Below are 19,302 nucleotides of genomic sequence, written 5' to 3'. Positions count from 1 at the left end.
ACCCAAGAAGTCCTTCGGGTCTTACTTAACTGTAGCAGATTGTTACCATGGGAACGAGTAGTAGAGAATGTTAACGAGATGGTCCTGAGAATGCAATACTCGGGGTACAGCAAGAAATTCAGATATGAGGTTGTAGATTCGGCCCTCAAAGCTTTTAGAGCGAGACAAAGAGCTGAGCGAAAAGGAGAAAGACCGTTACATCGACCCAAGGAGTGGAGGAAGGTGGAACGAGAAAAGGAAAAGAGCGAAAGGAAATCCAACTGGTACAAACGCGGCGGGAATGAATCAGTAATTTTTGTACCAGCTACGCCCAACTCACGGTTACGGAAGGAATACCAGACAGAAATAAAGCAGCAAGGTTTCAATATTAAAGTGGTGGAGAAAGCCGGAATCGCCATTAAACGACTACTCCAAAAGTCCGACCCATTTAAACCGCGACAGTGTGGACGAGAAGACTGCCCAGTGTGTAGCACAGGTGGAAAAGGACCGTGTGATAGAGAAAGTGTGACGTATGAGATTAAGTGTATCCAGTGTAACAGCGTATACGTAGGGGAAACAGCCAGGAGCGCGTATACCAGAGGGAAAGAGCATACGAAATCACTTAACAATAAGGAAGAACGATCTGCATTGTGGAAACACTGTAAAGAGAAACACAATAGAGAGGTAAAGCAGTTCCGAATGGATGTGACGGGGGTTTATCACAATGACGCGATGCTGAGACAAATAACTGAAGGAGTGAGGATAAATAATGTGAACGAAGACTCGCTTATGAACTCCAAGAACGAATGGAACTTTTTTCAAATCCCACGAGCTGTGATTGATACATCATGACCGCTTACATGAGGCCTGGAAGAAGTGTGGACATTTCAGAGTCACTTATATGAACAATTATTTATGAGTATTTTAAACATGGCGGAGTACTACTGATGAGGATCGTAATTGATCGAAATCGATTTGGAATTCCGCTACATTGTTACAAGTGACTTTTTATATACCATTTTACACGTTTTTACAATTCTTGTATTCGTTTTATAGTAGTTTTTAGTACGTCGAACGTGACTACGAGACGTTATGTCTAGCAAACTGACTCAATTGTTTGTGTGATTCCTCGAGTTTGCTCAGTATTGAAGTATTTTTCTTTTTATTTGCTCTGCAATCAATCCATTTCGCTATGGCCGTTTGATGGTTCTCACTCTTGTGGTGTTTAGTGAGACGCTCTATCTTCTTCCAATTGTCAAACGTGAAATCGTGGGCATTTAAGTATTCCTGGCATGGGTAGCAGCACGCTGTATTTGTTTCACAGTTATAGCTCATCCATGGATAACGTTTGTACCAGGCTGGATTGAAATCTCTAGAAAACGATTCACTGCCGAAATTTTTTGGGTCGTAGCACTTCAAGATAGGTTGCTGAGGGCCCTCGCCTATATCACCGGACTTTTGGCAAGTACCACTATATACATTTGTATCCAAGGAAGAATTGTGCGCACCATCTACGATATCTGACTTATCTGGGGCACCACTAGTCATGATAACTGACTTCTGTGACCTTTCCAGAACACTGTTATCTATGACAACTGAAATGGACATATCCCGATCAGCACTATGCACGATTTCAGAATTTGCACCATTGTCTACGATTTCTGTCGTATCCGGAGCACTAGCACCATTGTCAGCACGATTGTGTATGTTTTCCATAGCCATTATCTCTGACTTATCCGAATTACCTTTATCCATGATTTCTGACTTATCTGTTACACCGACATTCATAAATTCTGACATAGCCGGAACACGCCGAACACCGTTATTCACTTAAATCATCTCGATTTCTGACTTATCTGGAGCAGTATCTAATGAATCCACTATATCTGTACTGTTGTCATTCTGAAGATCTGAGCCAACGTCTTCGGCGTCGATTTTACTGTATTTAAGGATATTCATTGTTTCATCGCCGCCGGTGAAACCTAGTTGTGATTGATTTGGCGGACGAGAAACAGTAAATTTATGCCTTCTCTCTTTGACCCAGGTTTATTTCACAATCAAGGGGACTGGGTTTGGGTCAGGGGTCAATGGCCATTACGCTTGACCCCCTCTGAAGGTTTTTACAAGTGACATTAACTCCCTAGCCATGTGCTCATCATTCGCCTCGATTACTCGGAGTGAGAAACTGTTTTTTGACTCCCTCCTCCTCCCCCTGATCCGCCCACTTTCTCTTGTTGTATACTCTCTTGCCTATATGCTTGGTTCTTGCATGAGCGTCTTGGTGCTCAGCAACGATGTCTTTTTTACATTCGGAACAGGTAACGCGATGGCGATAGGCCCGCTTACTTTTTTTTGTGGGGCTGGATTCGACATGTCTAATATGGCATTCGGCGAGTTTTACACAAAAAAACTTACATACGGTGCGTATTTGTTTTCACTGTCGCGTAAATTTTTGAAAAACTACGGGCGTGAATTTCGCTGGCTTTACGCCATAAAGGAAGTGGTAAAGCCAGTTAAATTCACACGAGACAGTGGTTGCCGAGCACGTGACTCAGATCCTCTGAGAGTCTCCAGTGGATAATCTACACTATTAAAATCTGGATCATTGGATAATGCAATTCAAGACTTTTTATTGGCTTAGCCATTATGGTATATGAGCCAATAAACCATAATCTAATATCTGTACATTGTAACATCCGGTTTCTTCTTACAAAATAAAGTCGAGAAGATTTGTCTAATATCTTGGGGGCGTTTTTTTTAATAAAACAACTATTCCACTCGCGCTTGTTGGATATGAGATAATTATAGCCAACTCGGCGCTACGCGCCTCGTTGGCTATCTATCATCTCAAATACAACGCGCGCTCGTAGAATAATTGTTAAATATGATTCTTGAAAGTTATGCCGAAACTGACTCTAATTAATTCACGACTAGAAATTCCCCACACTAATTAGTGCAGTGCAGCACAGTGCCCAACAGCAAAATTACAAATATGTATATCAACATATGATCCCCTTCAAAAATAACCAGAAAGTGATCCCGTGCTAGGCAACCACTGCCTCGTGTGAATTTAACTGGCTTTACAACGTAGGCTTGCTTACCAGCCACTGTTCGGGAGAATGAGCCCGCAATCATCCCCCCGAAGGGGAAGATCAAAGACCGGACCCGGGAGACGGTGGAAATCGAGCCCATTTACAACGCTGACTTCAGGTTGAAACAGAAAATATCTCTTCGAAAAAAAATGCACAGACACATGCAAGCTTCTTTAAAAACTAGCTTTGCCCAAATTTCTCGTGCTGCCCAAAAAATCTGAGTTGCCCAAAATTTGGGGGACTGCAGCCCCCCCGCCCCCCCCCAGCCCGTTCGCCTATGATAGCGCATAAGTTATAAAAATATTCTAATGCACACATGTAACATAATAATTATTTTTTGTTTACATAGATTGACTTTCTATGTGTTACATTTGCACATGCAAATGTTTTATTACACTATTGTAACAGCACTAATTTCAAATAATGAGATTTGATTTCAGATAACATATCTACATGTAATGTGTAAAAATGAAGTCAACATTTAAAAGAATAAAAAAGCTGATAAGAAAAGTGCTATGTTCAAGGAATGGTGCATGAGGTGATTTCTTTCATTCAGTCAGGAAAATTCTAGGCTATTAGGACTTAAATTAGCTTTATTTGACTTTTCAAGATGAGCAATGTTAGAAATCTAATGCATATGGAATATAGTGTAAGATGGGAAATGTCAGAATCGGGAAGAAATTTTATTAGTATAAAAGGGTTAAAGAGGGAAGGGGGTTAGTTTGCTTATTCTAGAAACCAATGGTTGATGCTGTTTTGAAGATTTCCTGCACAGTAGAAAGTTCAGTTGTTCAATAAATAGTCAACAGTGAACAAAAGCTGTTTGGTTATCAATCTAAGAAATGAAAACTATGATGTGGTGGTGCATAACCAAGTCTGGTAAGGATAATCATTTTAGCAAGCGAGAGATTCTTAGTTATAAATGCAAGCCACTGAACTGCAGTATGTTAAACAAAAGAGATAAACCAGCTGTCATACAATTTTTCTTACCTTTTTCCAACTGGTGGTCCAAATATACCTTTTCGCCTCTTGTCCAATTTTGACATGATGATATCCTAGTGATGTTGGATCAATAAGAAATGATTCCTCACCATTTACGTGTAATAAAAAAATAACTGGATTTGGTCTTTGCATGATGGTTGGATTTATCAAGGCTGAGGTTTTTATTTGTGATAGCTACAACCATTGTCACTTGAAAACCAAATTAAAAAATTGGTGGTTGAACTTATTCCAAAATAGTGACAACCTGATTACTTTTTTGTGTTGATGTCAACAAGCCTCTTTGCCCTGATCACCCTTACAAATTTCAAATGAATTTCCAGTTGGATACAAGACGATATACATGGGTTGATTAGGGAAAAAATGTTGCACTCTTTGCCACTATTTTGGAAAGGAGATGTACCCTGTGTAATCACAAGCTTGACCTGGTCCAATTAATGCAATTGCAAAAGTTCAACCTTGAAGCAGAGGTGGCAGAACATTTCGAGATGTGGGGGGCTTAACTTTCACCTACCCATGCACATACTCCTATTTAAATTTTCCAAAACGCCCTTCACATCATTCTTGCAAACCTCTTTGCAGTCTTTACAGTTTTGAGTGTGTCGGTAATTAATTTGCGACCTACTTTCATGGATGAAAGAACAAATTACTCACCTGAGTTTGATTAGCACTTGTCTGGGCAGAGAAATTTACAAAGGCAGGAATAAACACATCCCTATTGATGCCATTCATGAGTTTGTCCTTGATATAAACTGACTTTCCAGTTCCGGTTGGACCAACAAAAAGGAGGGGTTTATTGTTGTTAAACATGATTTCCATTAGGTATGAATAGCGTGCTGTGTCCATAGTAGGGACAATGATGTCACTTATCTGCTGTCCCTTCCCACCTGCCACACCTTCCTTGATGGTTTTTGTCCATGGAATCCAGTTTCCTCGACCCTTTCTCTAGATAACATAAACAAAACCAGTTTTCATGTTTAATTAATCTCCATAACTCAAAAAATTAAAATGAAGATTAATCATGGAGACCTGGGTTTCTGGAAATATTCAATGTTTCAGTGACATAGGCCTCAACTGATCCCAGCAGCCAAAAGGAAATGTATCAAATTCACACTAGGCTCTGTTACGTGATCTGGTGACCAGTCTGTGCCAAAAAGTTAAAAACTTAGTAGGTATATCTGAAAATATAAAGAATCTATGGACATTCCCAAAAAATTGAGCAAGGACTAACAACATCATGGTGCGACCGCCATGTTTCAGTAGAATAATTTCAATGTTTCCAGTGACAAGAGCAAAAAAATACAAAAGTTTGCATATTTAATTGGGTAAGAACCAAATTTTTAACTTGAAAAATTTCTCCCATAAAATAATTTGATGGAACCTTTAACTACTTTTTCTTAAATACACTCATCCAAGGGAGTGTAAAGGCAAAATTAAAAAGAGATTCAGTTTTTTGTGAGTGTCCATGGATTCAATTCTTGATATTCTCAGAAATACCCTCTTAGGATGGAAAGACCTTCAAACCTGGCTTGACACCAACTAGCATGTACAGAAAGACAGTTAGCAGACACCTAATAACATAACATTTGGACAAACACATTAAACCTGTGAAAAATCTATTGGACGGTCATTACTGAAATACAGTAGGGGTAGAAAGGTGGCAAAAAACATTACAACTCCAGAATTCATAACTGCGAAATCTAAGTTGATGCATATTCCATATCTATAGATTGTATTTGTTCAAATAGCCTTATTCATTTGGCAGAAAGTGTTAATGGCAATGCTGCACTAAATTATTCACGGTCACTGTTTAAATTATTCAAGATTTTCATAATCCAAAGATGGAATAAAGTTAAAGGAGGTCCTTACTTTGGCAAACAACAGAGAGGTGATTTATATGTCTATTTAAAACTGTGCTGTTGTACAAAGTTTTCCTGAGTTTTCTTTCAAGCTTTTAAGCTTTTTCAACTTAAACCACACTTTTTGAAAGAAAAGGGCCCTCTGACCTTCCGGTAAGCTGAAAAGTCAAAAGAGCCACTGACTTTAAAGGCTACAATGTATGTCCTCTCACCTCAAACAAGTAGTCATAAACTAATCCTTCATTTGGAATTGGTGACTCAATCTTGCCTACTATAGAAGGGATAGGACATTCTTCATTCTTGCCTGCCATCAGGTCTTTGAAGAATACATCAAATTTTGCTCGACTGTCTGTATCAACACAAGCCCCAACTGACCACACCATGGAGAACAAGAAAGAAGACTGAAAAAGATTATAACACACATCCTTCACTTTTTTACTTCCACTGATTAACAGTTATTTACAAAACGTGTTTGGCCTGGAGATGTGAAGGGATGAAATGCCCCAATTTAGTAAGAAAATAAAAAGAAGTCAAATAAAAAGGCTATGAAAAGTATACAAAATAGTTAATTCTGTTATGGAGTTCAGTGTATTTAATCACAAACACTAAATGAATATTGTTGGATATTTATCTAATTCCTCTTCCACCTTTTTCCATGGACCAACATAAGGTTTATGTCCCAACAATGGTAATGTACAACTTAAATACAAATTTGTTATAGTATGGAGATGTTCTGTATTGACTGTCCATTTGTTGTGAGCCCGCGTGGTATGCAGTGGTAATGTTACCATGTGCTCGTATCAATATAATCTTGCTGTTGACCTGCCATCTTGTGTGTGTACTCTTCTGCAACCCAAAAACTTAACATATCTGGCAACAAGGATGAGATCATGCCAAACTTAGGCAAAATAGAAGAGTTCGATCCAGCCTCCACCAATATCAATCGTTATTTGTAGCGTTTGGAGCAGTATTTTATCGCGAACGGCGTTCCAGCAGATACAGGCAAACGATTCAAATGCAGAGCAACCCTGATATCTGTCATCAGTTCCAAAGCTTATGACATCCTTTTGGACCTGTGCTCACCAGAAGCTCCTTCCGAGAAAACTTACGCTGATCTCGCAACCATTCTTAAGGACCACTTTGCTCCGAAGAAACGTCTTATCGTAGAATGATATCGATTTCACAACTGCATTCAACTCGAAGGAGAAAGTGTTTCCACTTTTGCCACCAAGCTCAGACATCTTGCTTCTACCTGCAACTTCGGCACACATCTAAATGAAACTCTACGTGATTGTCTGGTCTGTGGACTTCGCAACAAGGAAATCCAGAAAAAGTTGTTAACCAAGGAACACAACTTCGACAACACTCTCAAAAAAGCACTCGGTGGTAGGCTGCCAAGACAGATGTCGCTGCATTCTCTCGAGAAGATGCCACTCCGGCAAACAAGCTCTATTCTGAGATGCAATGAATATATGAAGTTCATTATTTTGAACTGCAGTATTAGATACGTATGATGTGCGATCCTCCCAGTAGATAGCGCTATTTATGCAATAGCGAAAATCAGACCTGAAAAAAATCAGGCCTGTACGGGACTCGAACCACTGACCTCTGCGATACTAGTGCAGCGCTCTACCAATTGAGCTAACAAGCCAACTGGGAGCAGGCCGTTAAGTTGATTCGTAATAAACCCGTGAAAGTGATAAATCAGGCCCGTACAGGCCTGATTTTTTTCAGGTCTGATTTTTGCTATTGCATAAATAGCGCTATCTACTGCGAGGATCGCACATCATACGTATCTAATACCGCAGTTCAAAATATATGAACTTCATATATTCATTGCATCTCATTTATCACTTTCACGGGTTTATTACGAATCAACTTAACGGCCTGCTCCCAGTTGGCTTGTTAGCTCAATTGGTAGAGTGCTGCACTAGTATCGCAGAGGTTTGAGTCCCGTACAGGCCTGATTTTTTTCAGGTCTGATTTTCGCTATTGCATAAATAGCGCTATCTACTGCCAGGATCGCACATCATACGTAAGCTCTATTCTGTTGGCCGTCAGACTTATTGTCTGCACAGAACACGCAGGCCTCCGTGCAAGGCCTGAGGCAAAAAGCCACTTAACCAGAATCAAAATAACAGCACTTCTGAGTGCCTTAAATGCGGCAAAACAGGCCATGCACGTTCCCAGTGCAAATACAGGAGCTATACATGCCACTCCTGTGGGCAATCAGCTCATATCACAGATGCATGCAAGTCTAAATCTCAGAAGATCCACATGGTTGAAGAGCCAGAAGTGTCACAACTCGACCTCCCTTCAAATCCACTTTCTCTCTCTCAATCTTCAGCATCAATGCACAGAACAATGGTACCCATTGAATTGAACGGAATCCTTCTCCTAATGGAATTGGACACCGGCGCTGGAGTTTCAATTATCTCCCAGGAGACTTACAACAGGCATTTCAAGGAGACCCCACTCCAAACTGGATACATACCTGCACACCTACACAGGGGATCCAGTCCAAGTCTCTGGTCAGTTCCCAGTACAACTCAAGTATCAAATTCAGCATATCACTACGCCACTCCTTGTAGTTAAAGGCTCTGGACTCTTTGGAAGAAAATGGCTTTCTCGTGTCAACCTAGATTGGAAGAAAATATATAGTATCCATGTCTCAGACCCAGGCCTCACACCAGATGTTGAGTCACAATTGCACAACACAGTCCAGCATCACTCTAATGTCTTCAAGCCTGGCCTTGGTACTATTCAGGGAATCACAGCTAAATTGGAGATGAAGCCAGATGCCCAGCCAAAGTTCTGCAAGGCCCACCCGGTACCTTATGCTCTCCAGGAAGCAGTAGATGCAGAGTACCACCGACTTGAATCCGAAGGTATTGTGGAAAAGGTCAAATTCAGTGAATGGGCAAAACCCATGGTTCATGTTCCAAAGGCGGATGGCACCACACGGTCCTGTGGAGACTATGCTGTTACGGTCAACCCCCAACTCAATGTCCCTCAGTATCCAATCCCCCTGCCTGAGGATGTATTTGTCAAGTTGCGAGTCAGAAAATGATTCACCAAGCTTGATTTAAAGAATGCTTATCAGCAACTCCCATTGGATCTTGACAGTCAGCAGTTCGTAACCATCAAGTTGAACACACATCATGGTCTATATCGGTACAAAAGGCTACCGTTTGGTATTGCCTCATCCCAGGACATTTTTCAGCAGACCACGGACATCATTCTTCAAGGTCTTGAGCATGTCACAGCCATTCAAGATGACATTCTGATCACGGGCAAGGATGATGAACAGCATATCCAGAATCTGAACACTGTTCTCAGTAGCTTAGACAGTTACGGCTTGCGACTCCAGTTCAACAAGTGCAAGTTCATGCAGCGGTCAGTAACCTATGTGGGCTGCGTCATCTCTGCTGAAGGAATTTCCCCAATGGAGGATAAGGTTGAAGCCATAAAGAAAGCACCACACCCTGAAAACTGCACCCAATTAAGAGCCATCCTTGGAATGATAAACTACCATGGGAAGTTCATCCATAATCTGAGCTCAATTCTTCAGCCTCTCAATCGCTCCTCCAGAAAGATCAAGAGTTCCTGTGGTCTCCTATAGTGCGAAGAGGCCTTCAACAACGCAAAAGAATCTCTCTCTTCCTCACATGTGCTGGTGCATTACAATCCTAGACTCCCAGTGATTCTTCAAAGTGACGCAAGCCAATATGGTCTAGGGGTTGTCATACTTCAATGTTTCTCCAACGGAGATGAGAGACCAATCGCATATGCCTCAAGGTCTTTAAATTCGTCTGAGAAGAATTACAGTCAAATATAGAAGGAAGGCCTAGCAATCATTTTTGGCGTGACCAAGTACTAGAGGTACCTATTTGGGCATGAGTTCACACTTTGAACTATCACAAACCTTTGCTAAAGATCTTTGCACCAAACTCTGCCACACCTGTTTTGGCAGCAGTGCATCTTCAGCGTTGGTCCCTGCTCCTCTCATTGTACCACTACGAAGTTGAATTCAAGCCCTCTGCTTAAGTCGCTGGCTCTGATGCCTTGTCCAGACTACCCCTGCAGTACAGGAAGGATGCCAGTATCGAGGACAAAATCTCTCAGGTGCCGGCAGTGCAATTATGCAAACACCCTGTTTCTGTCTTAGAAATTGCACGCCAAACTGCTAGAAATCAATTCCTAACAAAGGCTCTCACAATGACCCAAAATGGTTGGCCTGCCTTTTTCTGCACCACTCCTAAGCTCAAGCCATTCTTCCTCCGCAAGGATGAGCTCTCTATCAAGCAAGGCTGTCTGTTATGGGGCCTGTGAACCGTCATACCTCTCTCCTTACAGGGGCACATTCTAACTGAGCTACACAATGTGCACCCAGGAGTCGCACACATGAGGGCAGCTGCCCGCAGTCATGTATGGTGGTCTGAGATTGACAGTGACATCGGGGAGAGAGAACGTGGGTACAAAAAGTGTTTCCGAACCAGAAAGGCACCACAAGCAGCACCAATTTCCCCTTGGTCATGGCCTAAAGCTCCTTGGCAGCGCATACTTGTAGACTTTGCGACCCACCAGTCCAACCACTATCTCATTATAGTTGATGCTCACTCAAAGTGGCCAGAAGTGATCGGTCCCATGAAAATCACCACTGCCAAAGCAACAGCCAATGCTATGTGCAACATTTTTGCAAGATACGGCCTTCCAAAGCAAATCATTAGTGACAATGGCCCACCATTTCAGTCTGCTGAGTACAAGGAATTCTTGAGACAAAATGGCATCCAGAAGATATTGGTCTCCCCATATCATCCATTTTCAAATGGTCTAACTGAGTGGTTTGTGCAAACCTTCAAGTGCTCTCTAGACTCTTCAGCATGGTCTAACTGAGTGGTTTGTGCAAACCTTCAAGTGCTCTCTAGACTCTTCAGCATCTGATCCACCCTGCACACTGGAGCAAAGAATTCAGAACTTCCTTTTGTCTTACAGAAGCACCCAGCATGCCACAACCAGCTCATCCCCAGCCATACTGTTTCTACAAAGAGAATTGCGCACGTCTCTCTCTAGTGAGGCTGGACCTTGCCACTCGTGTCTCCCATCATCAAGTAAGGATGAAGATGCACCATGAAAAGTGTGCTAAATTCCGAGAAATTGCTGTTGGCGACACAGTCCTTGCACATGACCACTTGCCAGGGCAAAGGCAGCAACCTGGAACTGTGGTACAACACCCCTCTTACACTCTTGCCAAGTTCACCTTGATGATGGGCGAGTTTGGAGGCAACATGTGGATGACATCTTGCAGAATAACCCACTCTACAACAACTGACTCTGGTGTACCATCCTTGGAGACGGCAACCCCAATTGTTCTAGAACCCAAACCGGTTATCTCACCTGAAACCAGTTCACATCCACCTGATAACTCAGCTCAATTGGAGACAACTCCTGCCTCCACAAGTCCTATGCTGCGTCGATCATCCCACTCTCACAGACATCCTCAGAGATTGATGAAGGAGATGTGAATTGAACTTTATTAATGAACATCCACTGTTGTTGTTGGTACTGACTGATCGTTGACTGTGTTTGTTGTGAGCCCATGTAGTTTGCAGTGGTAATGTTACCATGTGCTCTTATCAATGTAATCTTGCTGTTGACCCGCCACCTTGTGTATGTACTCTTCTGCAACCCAAAAACTTAACAAATTTTAGGGATAAAAGTAGCTCCATTCATCATGTTGTCTGACTGCAATTATGCAAATTTACTGATTTGCAACTACTTGGCAAATGTGTTTTCATGTTAAAACTCTGGCATTCTGACAAAATTCTTCACCAAGCAAACTGAATTGGTGAATCTAATAATAATCAAAATGCTGATTACTCCATGTGAACTGACTTGCCAAGTCACAGATGGTTTTTAACTCAAGGCATGTAAAGTGTAAAACTGTTCCTGATCAATAACAGTTGCATTAATTATTTTACAGAATTAATTCACAGGCCAATTTTCTGTAGGAGGTGCAGTTTTGAAGAACTTACAGAATTAAATGTAACTAATTTCAAAAAGTTAAAAATAAATCTGTTCTTTGAGAGGTGGTTAATGTTTTGTGTCAAAAAAAATTTCTGACTTTGAATCTCTAAGTGCCAGCTAAATTACAAACAGTTTGCAGACAGCACATTGTCTGAGTTAATGATACAATTCTAAACACAAAACTTGCATCAGTATAATTCAAATCATTGTAAGGAGAAAATACAAATGTGATTTAGCAAATTAGGTCTACCCAAGTGCAAAAAAACTGTAGCTTCAGTCAGTCTTGTGTACTGGCCCTTTCTTCAGCCAAATGACCATGCTCAAGACCCTAAGCAAATTTTTTTTATACACCTTATCCTATGTTTCAATATAATGTGCAAGGATACTTGGCGAGTTGCAAAATGTTTTTTGCATTCTTCAAAATTTTAAAAGAAATTGAAAGGAAGACTTACGATCAACCAGGATTTTGCATATTTGTTATCCTCCTCTGGAATATCCTTCATTAGGATTTCCACCAGGTTCATCAGAGAACGTGCTAGATTACTGTCTTGCATGGATATAGGTTCCTATACATTACACAGTACAAACTCTCAGAGGAAAATTCAAATTTCTCTAATTCTGTTAATATTAAAGCTAAAAAAAGAGGAAGAACAGGAAGACAAGGTTTGCAGGGTTACATGTATTGAAAGTTGGAAAAATTAAGTTAGAATTAAGTCAGGCTAGTTTCATTTTGAACTATTTTTTTAAAAAGAAATTCTTCTAAATAGCTCATTTTTATTTTTTCTTTGTATTGCATTCAGGATCATGACCTCACTCAAAAAAATGTATCATAAGGTTAAATTTCCATGGAAATTTTGAAGCCAATTAAGCCAAAAAACACATGAAACTCACCTTGCAATTCTTGCGAACAAAACTGATGCCAGCTGGCAAAGCCCAGTGGAAGAGAGCCAAAATAAGTTTTCTGTTTTCATTGTTAAGGACCTCAGGCAAGGTGTTACACCAGGATTGAAGCACAGGTTCCCAGCCTAAAGAAGCTGGCTCCAGGTAGATCATACCACAGCGGCTCACAGTGGCAGGCTGCACAAATGGAAGAATTATTCAATATTCAAATATCTGTGTCAAGCTTAAACAATAGCACATAAAACTTGCCCCTTTACCTGCCAAAACCATGGTAGCTAACTGAACCTCTATCCAAAATTTAACAAATCATACTCTGAAACTCATGCAAACTTTGTTCCTTTGCCTGCTAAAACCATGGTAAGACTTCCAGAAATAAATCACTGTTCAGAATCAAGGCTAATAAAGTCACCTGCTCATCTTTTTATCTTCACTGGTACTTACAGAAGCCTGAGATAAGTCCCTGCATTCAAAAATCAAGCTCATGACATTTGACAACTGTATAATCTCTCCACTCATCAAACACAGCTAAGGAAACAAAATAAAAGAGGTATGAACAAAGAAAAGTTCATTATATTATTGATATATTGAATATATACTCATGATTGAATAAAGTGTTGTTCCTGTGGAGGTAAGTTTCAACACAAACCTTTTTGTTGTCATCTAGAACAGTGTTCATGCTCTCAATCCATAAGGTGTCAATGGGGCCATCGAAAATAACCCATTTCTTTATATCAGTTTGATCAGCTGCATACTCGCGGAAAGTGTTTGCGACAATACCATCCGTCCACTATGAGAGAAGTAAAACAAAAAAGTTGATTAACAATTCTCAGAGGAAAAAAGACTAGCAAAAAAAAGGGTTTTAGAGACTTTTACAGGAATTCCAGCTAAATCTAATCAAACTGATCTATGCCTTTCATTTTCTCAATAGGATTATCTTCTGTATCTACTTTCAATTGGTTTGTACTTATCATGGTTTTTGGGTGGATTGGAATAAATAGGGCAGAGACCATTATGATTGTGGCATATGAAAGAAACAGAATTTGATCATGAAAGGAAATAACAGGTGCAAATTTGAAGGCTTTCAGAATTATTTAGATTTAACATTCATAATTTCAATTTATCATACCAGTAAGTTTAATTTATGCTGGAGACAACAGAAACTACACCACTCACCTCGTGTGAAACTGGGTCAAATTGGCCAAACAATTGTCCCATAGTGATAGCTTTAGGGTTTATGACACGAAACCAAACCTTACATGTAAACAGATATTGCGTCATCAGTATAGGCACGTTAATACATGGACACTGTACAAGCAGTTAACTTTGCCAGCAAGTCTCAATTAATTCAATTCTGAACATCACTATTACAAAAAAAAATGTGCACATAACTTCTGATCATTTCAGGACCTAAAGCACAAGTGACCACACACAGTTCAGTAAGTATGTGTATACCTCCACATACACTTTGCAATGTTGAAAAAGAAATGTGTCTTATTTTAAGGTGTTACTGACAATATATACTACACTGAAACATACTAAAGAAGTTTGTTCAAGAAGAAAATGCAGTTCACTCTTAAAATTTTAGCAAAGGAAACAATACCTCAATTCATTCAGTTTGTATAAGAAATGCTTGATTCTTCACATTAAGACTCAGCTAGATATTTAACAATTATTCCTCGAGCACACGTTGGATATGACATAATAGATAGCCAATGAGGCGCATAGCGCCGAGTTGGCTATAATCATCCCATATCCAACAAGCACAAGTGGAATAATTGTTTTATTAAAAAAAACGCCTCCAAGATATTAGACATATCTTCTCGACTTTATTTTGTAAGAAAAAACCAGATGTTACAATGTACAGATATTAGATTATGGTATATTGGCTCATATACCATAACGGCTAAGCCAATTAAAAGTCTTAAATTGCATTATCCAATGATCCAGTTTTTAATAAATTCCATTATATAAGGTTGGCAACTTTATATATTTCTAATTGACAGATTACCTTGTTAACATTTTCATCCTCATAACCTCTATCTGTTAGTACATTTAATGTCTCAGCCAGTACTTGTAGTACTTGTGTCTTCCCAGAAAATGGATCACCCACCATCATGAAGCTATGAGATAAAGATGATTAAATATTTGCATAGGGTATCTATAAATGTATGTGCAATTTTCCATGGGTTTTTTAAACAAGTTTAATGCTAGAACAACTGATCCAGAAAATTCACTTCTTACCCATGACGAACAATCATCATTTCATAAGTTTGGATAATCTTTTCACTGAAGAAATTCACCATTTGGAGATTTTTCTTGTCACATATCTAAAAATAAAGAGGAAAGCTAATATTCAGAGAAACAAATGACAAGTTTAATGACAATAACCATTCAATCTTAGAGACCAAAAAGAAAAACAAATGAAGCAATGAAGGAAGCCTAACGATCATATGATTCTTGTAACATGATTTTTCAACAGACTAACCTCTTTTGCAGTCTCAAGGAAGGTGCCATAATCAGCTTTAGGGAGAGATACCCCAGGGAAAAGGTCAGAAATGATCCCTTCAAATAATGGAATGTCATGAGAGAGAAACTTTGGTAGATTGACATCCATTATTGAACGCAGTAACAGGACATTTTCATCATCTGATGGATACTTGAGTTTCAGATTGCCAGCTGCTGCCAAGACAGCCTTCACTGCACGCATACCATAGTCATAGTGGAACTGGGATGACAACTATTGATAAACAGATAATAATTCATTTATCCACTTGAACGCAAAAACCACAGTTTATTTTAACATAATTCCTCTAATTGGTTGAAATCTAGGTTAAACATTCAAACTGAGCGTAACAGGGAAAGTGGTCCCATAAAGAACTGTTGTCACCAAAAATGACTAACATTGTAACCAAATGAGCAGAGGTCATTATCGTTAGATATCTATACATATGCATACACACCTAATTGCAATAAGGTTGTCATAATTTAACAGCTATTTAGGAAGTCATTCACAATAACAAGACATAATTCTGTAATTCCACACTGTAAGATTCCACACATGAAACACCGATGTGTGTAATGAAAGAGTTCAAAATTATTACTTCAGACAAATTGTCACTCATAGCCAGAGTTTCTGAAACACCCTTTGCAGTTTTCTGATGAAAGTTGTGCAAAAGCATGCAAGATAAACGCATGGGGCTAAAGACAGCAATGGAAGGCAATGTCATTTTCCTGAATGAAGTGTTTGGCATGGTGATAACTTCCCTCTATCGGATTAAAATCCAGGCTGTAAGGTGGAAGGTATCTGACCAAAGCTAATTAATTCCTATTTGGCTTTTCGCTTTTGGTTTTTTCTATGACAACCTTAAATTGCAATTAGGTGTATATCTCACATATACTTAATAATATATAGCTGGCACCACCCATGGGCAATTTGAATTGAATCTTGGGTTCTATTTGGCTACTCCAGTGGGCAAGATGAGCCCATCTGAAGAGGTCTTACTAAGTTCATAACTTATTGACAATGTTGGCAATGAAGTTGGAGAAAAAAAAGAAGCAGAAGGCAGTCAAAATAAAAAAAAAATAAACTGCCTTCCTGCAGGTTTATTGTGCTACAAACACAGTCATCTTTGATTCTTAATAAAGCAAAATCTTTTTGCTATATAGTAAATCCTTTATTGACCAAGCTTGTTCGGTCAAGATGACTGGACATTAGCCTCTCTCTTTTTCAATGTTTTTATGGACGTTGACCTCGTCTCAGTGCATAAAAATGTCCAGCCCTCTTGACCTCATGCCTGGTCAAAAATGCATAAACATTACACTTACCTGCTCTGAGCACAATTTGTAGGTGGTAACTATTTTCACTGACAGATTGCGGGCATCTACAAATCCATAGGAGTATAACATGATTTCCCCAATCAATGCATAGTCTGGTACCATCATGGCTACAGTACGAAACAGCACCTAAAAGGACACCATTTCAGTGTATAATGCCACCAACAAGGAAATGTCAGATCACATTTGAATGAATTGAACTTAGACTCCACACAGCAAAAATGTTGATGTAAAAAGTAATGAGAACAAAAGTTCACAGATGCAATCTTTATTGTTTCATTTGCCAGGCTTTCTTTCAACCCTATGCAGTGTTGTTTGCATCATTCTTTGGTATGGGAGCTAACTTAACCTTGGCTACATTTTGGGAGCCAGTATCAATCATTATTTTGGTCTCTGAATTCACTAAGAAATCACAAAACAAAAAATGAAAAATAGTCAATCACAAATTCTCTTTCCAAACAATTTGATATAAATATGTAAATATGGCAACATGTGCTTACTCTATAATGAAATAATCTCATGATTCCAGCAAGACAGCACCATGAGATGTCAAGTAATATGTGCCAAATTGTGCATCAAGAAATGGAGTTTCTTCCTTCCAGCTGAGAGAATTTGGTAATTTCTCGCTTTTGTCTCAATGCCATTAACACCAAAAACAGTAACTAACATATCATGCAAAAGTTTAAAAAACGACACAACGGCAAAACCATAATCCATGCCTTGAGCTTTATATTACTCTTACAAAATAAAGAAAGATTTCAGAAAATGTAGAGGCTAATGAAATTTCTATCTGAGCACTTAGACAAAAGCATAATTCCTACATGCTTTAGATCCATCTAAAAATTAAGTAAGTAATTGAGTAAGAGTCACATGGGTGTCTTCTTAAAGCATGTTTTACTGTTTCACCATCATTAAAACCCTCACTTTTCGTCAATGCCATCATCATCACCATCATCATTGAACTATGAACTTATTACGCATACTTCAAGAGACCAAGTGAACACTGTATTATACCTTGAGGTTGTCAGGCAGTTCTGATCTCCCTGCATACCCAGGATTCATAGTGATTGCCACAAAACAGTTTGAGTTAAGGTTCAGTTCTGTTCCTTCAAACACAAACTTGTCTTGATGAGCAGCTATACCACGCTGAATGCACAAAATCTAGAAAGAAAAAACTTTTGAGATTAATCACTTGAAAAAAACAATGGCAACAACATAGGAAAATTTTGAATTACTACTGTATGTGGATAAATTAAGAGAAAACAAACCAATTACAACAATGGAACACCAGAAAGCAAATATATTTTATAATACTCACATTGTAACTTATCTATACATAAAGAGAACTGATGTAGTAGTGGTCTGAGAACACATCAATTTATTTCATTGGGGGGGGGGTACAGATGTACAAACATAACCACAAGGAGCTGCGACAGCCCCATCATTAATTTTCTTAACAGTACTGCTTATGCATTATTTAAGTAATTGAAGACATGTATATAATAATACTAATACCTGTTGAGCTACCACTGAGAGCACTTCCAGCTCAATGCGATTAAATTCATCAAAACATGCCCATGCACCACAGGATGCCAACCCTTTAAAAAACTTTAAAAGAGAGAAAATATCAGTCCGAGGAAAAACTATGAAAAATAAGACAAGAAGACATTATTAACATACTTTGCCCATTTGTAAGTAGTCCAAGCCATCAGAGCAGTTGAACACTACACACTGTATTGCAAGGGCTTTTGCTAAGTCCTACATGAAGAAAATAAATAGATAATGGAAAAAATATTAGTTAGCATGAGGATCAAATATAGTATTATTGATGGTAAAACAGTGTTTAATACTTCAGTTATACCTTGGTTGTCTCTGTCTTGCCAGTACCAGCTGGACCCTCTGGCGCTCCTCCAAGGTTCAGGTGAAAAGCACTCACAAGCGTACGGTAACAACGGTCTGTCAGTGGTGTAATGACGAGCCTATGAGAAAAAATCCATGATTAATATCATTTTGTTCATGTGGCGTAAAGCAGACTATGACAAGTAACTAAAAATATTTGAATTATAGAAGACATTGTTTGTACCTGCCAGAGTTGCCCAAGTACTCGTAACCATACCGTACAGTTGCATTTATGATTCTCACTAGACAGTTGTCCTGTTCCCAGTAATAGCGCATCTGGCATAACCACTGAAAGTCATTCTCCTGAGAGACACCTGCCACATTTGAAAACCTCATGACAATGGGTTTAAGTCTTGTTGATAATCATTACTCTCATATTCAAGATAATTATATGTAGAAAAATTTACTCAGAACTCATGCCTGTGTGATAATCAACCAGTCTGGCTACTGAAAGACTAAATTGTAAACCATAACTGATGTTCATTTCACAATTTTCATCAGAAGACATGTCTACCACTTCACCAAAACTTTTATTTGTCAGTATTGATTAATATCAATGATTGGAAGACAATGTTTGTGGGGCATATCTTTATCTTTGATTTCCATGTCTAGGGACTTGCTTTTGTTCATTACAAAATACTACCAACATATGAATAATTAACAACCCTCACACATAAGTATACATTAGTTATACAAGCACTGACATAGTATAC

General features: G+C 39.1%; 1 protein-coding gene across 1 annotated transcript in view; it reads right to left on the bottom strand.

Moving 5' to 3' along the window:
• Positions 1-19,302, bottom strand: part of LOC111326083 (dynein axonemal heavy chain 12) — an 85,033-nt gene that overhangs the window by 30,917 nt on the left and 34,814 nt on the right. Inside the window, exons 29-45 of the mRNA XM_088732278.1 lie at positions 18,774-18,903; positions 18,552-18,669; positions 18,371-18,448; positions 18,206-18,298; positions 17,705-17,851; positions 16,682-16,819; positions 15,342-15,593; positions 15,098-15,183; positions 14,865-14,976; positions 14,030-14,107; positions 13,503-13,643; positions 13,298-13,381; positions 12,848-13,033; positions 12,409-12,522; positions 6,142-6,330; positions 4,725-5,015; positions 4,062-4,126 (exon numbers count right to left, since the gene is read on the bottom strand). Coding sequence (XP_088588404.1) covers positions 4,062-4,126; positions 4,725-5,015; positions 6,142-6,330; positions 12,409-12,522; positions 12,848-13,033; positions 13,298-13,381; positions 13,503-13,643; positions 14,030-14,107; positions 14,865-14,976; positions 15,098-15,183; positions 15,342-15,593; positions 16,682-16,819; positions 17,705-17,851; positions 18,206-18,298; positions 18,371-18,448; positions 18,552-18,669; positions 18,774-18,903 — 2,302 coding nt within the window. The remainder of the gene's footprint in view (positions 1-4,061; positions 4,127-4,724; positions 5,016-6,141; positions 6,331-12,408; positions 12,523-12,847; positions 13,034-13,297; positions 13,382-13,502; positions 13,644-14,029; positions 14,108-14,864; positions 14,977-15,097; positions 15,184-15,341; positions 15,594-16,681; positions 16,820-17,704; positions 17,852-18,205; positions 18,299-18,370; positions 18,449-18,551; positions 18,670-18,773; positions 18,904-19,302) is intronic.

Source organism: Stylophora pistillata, chromosome 9, assembly GCF_964205215.1.
Source record: "Stylophora pistillata chromosome 9, jaStyPist1.2, whole genome shotgun sequence".
NCBI lineage: Eukaryota > Metazoa > Cnidaria > Anthozoa > Scleractinia > Pocilloporidae > Stylophora > Stylophora pistillata.
The sequence above is the reverse complement of the archived record's forward strand: the minus strand, read 5'-3'. Positions and strand labels throughout refer to the sequence as shown.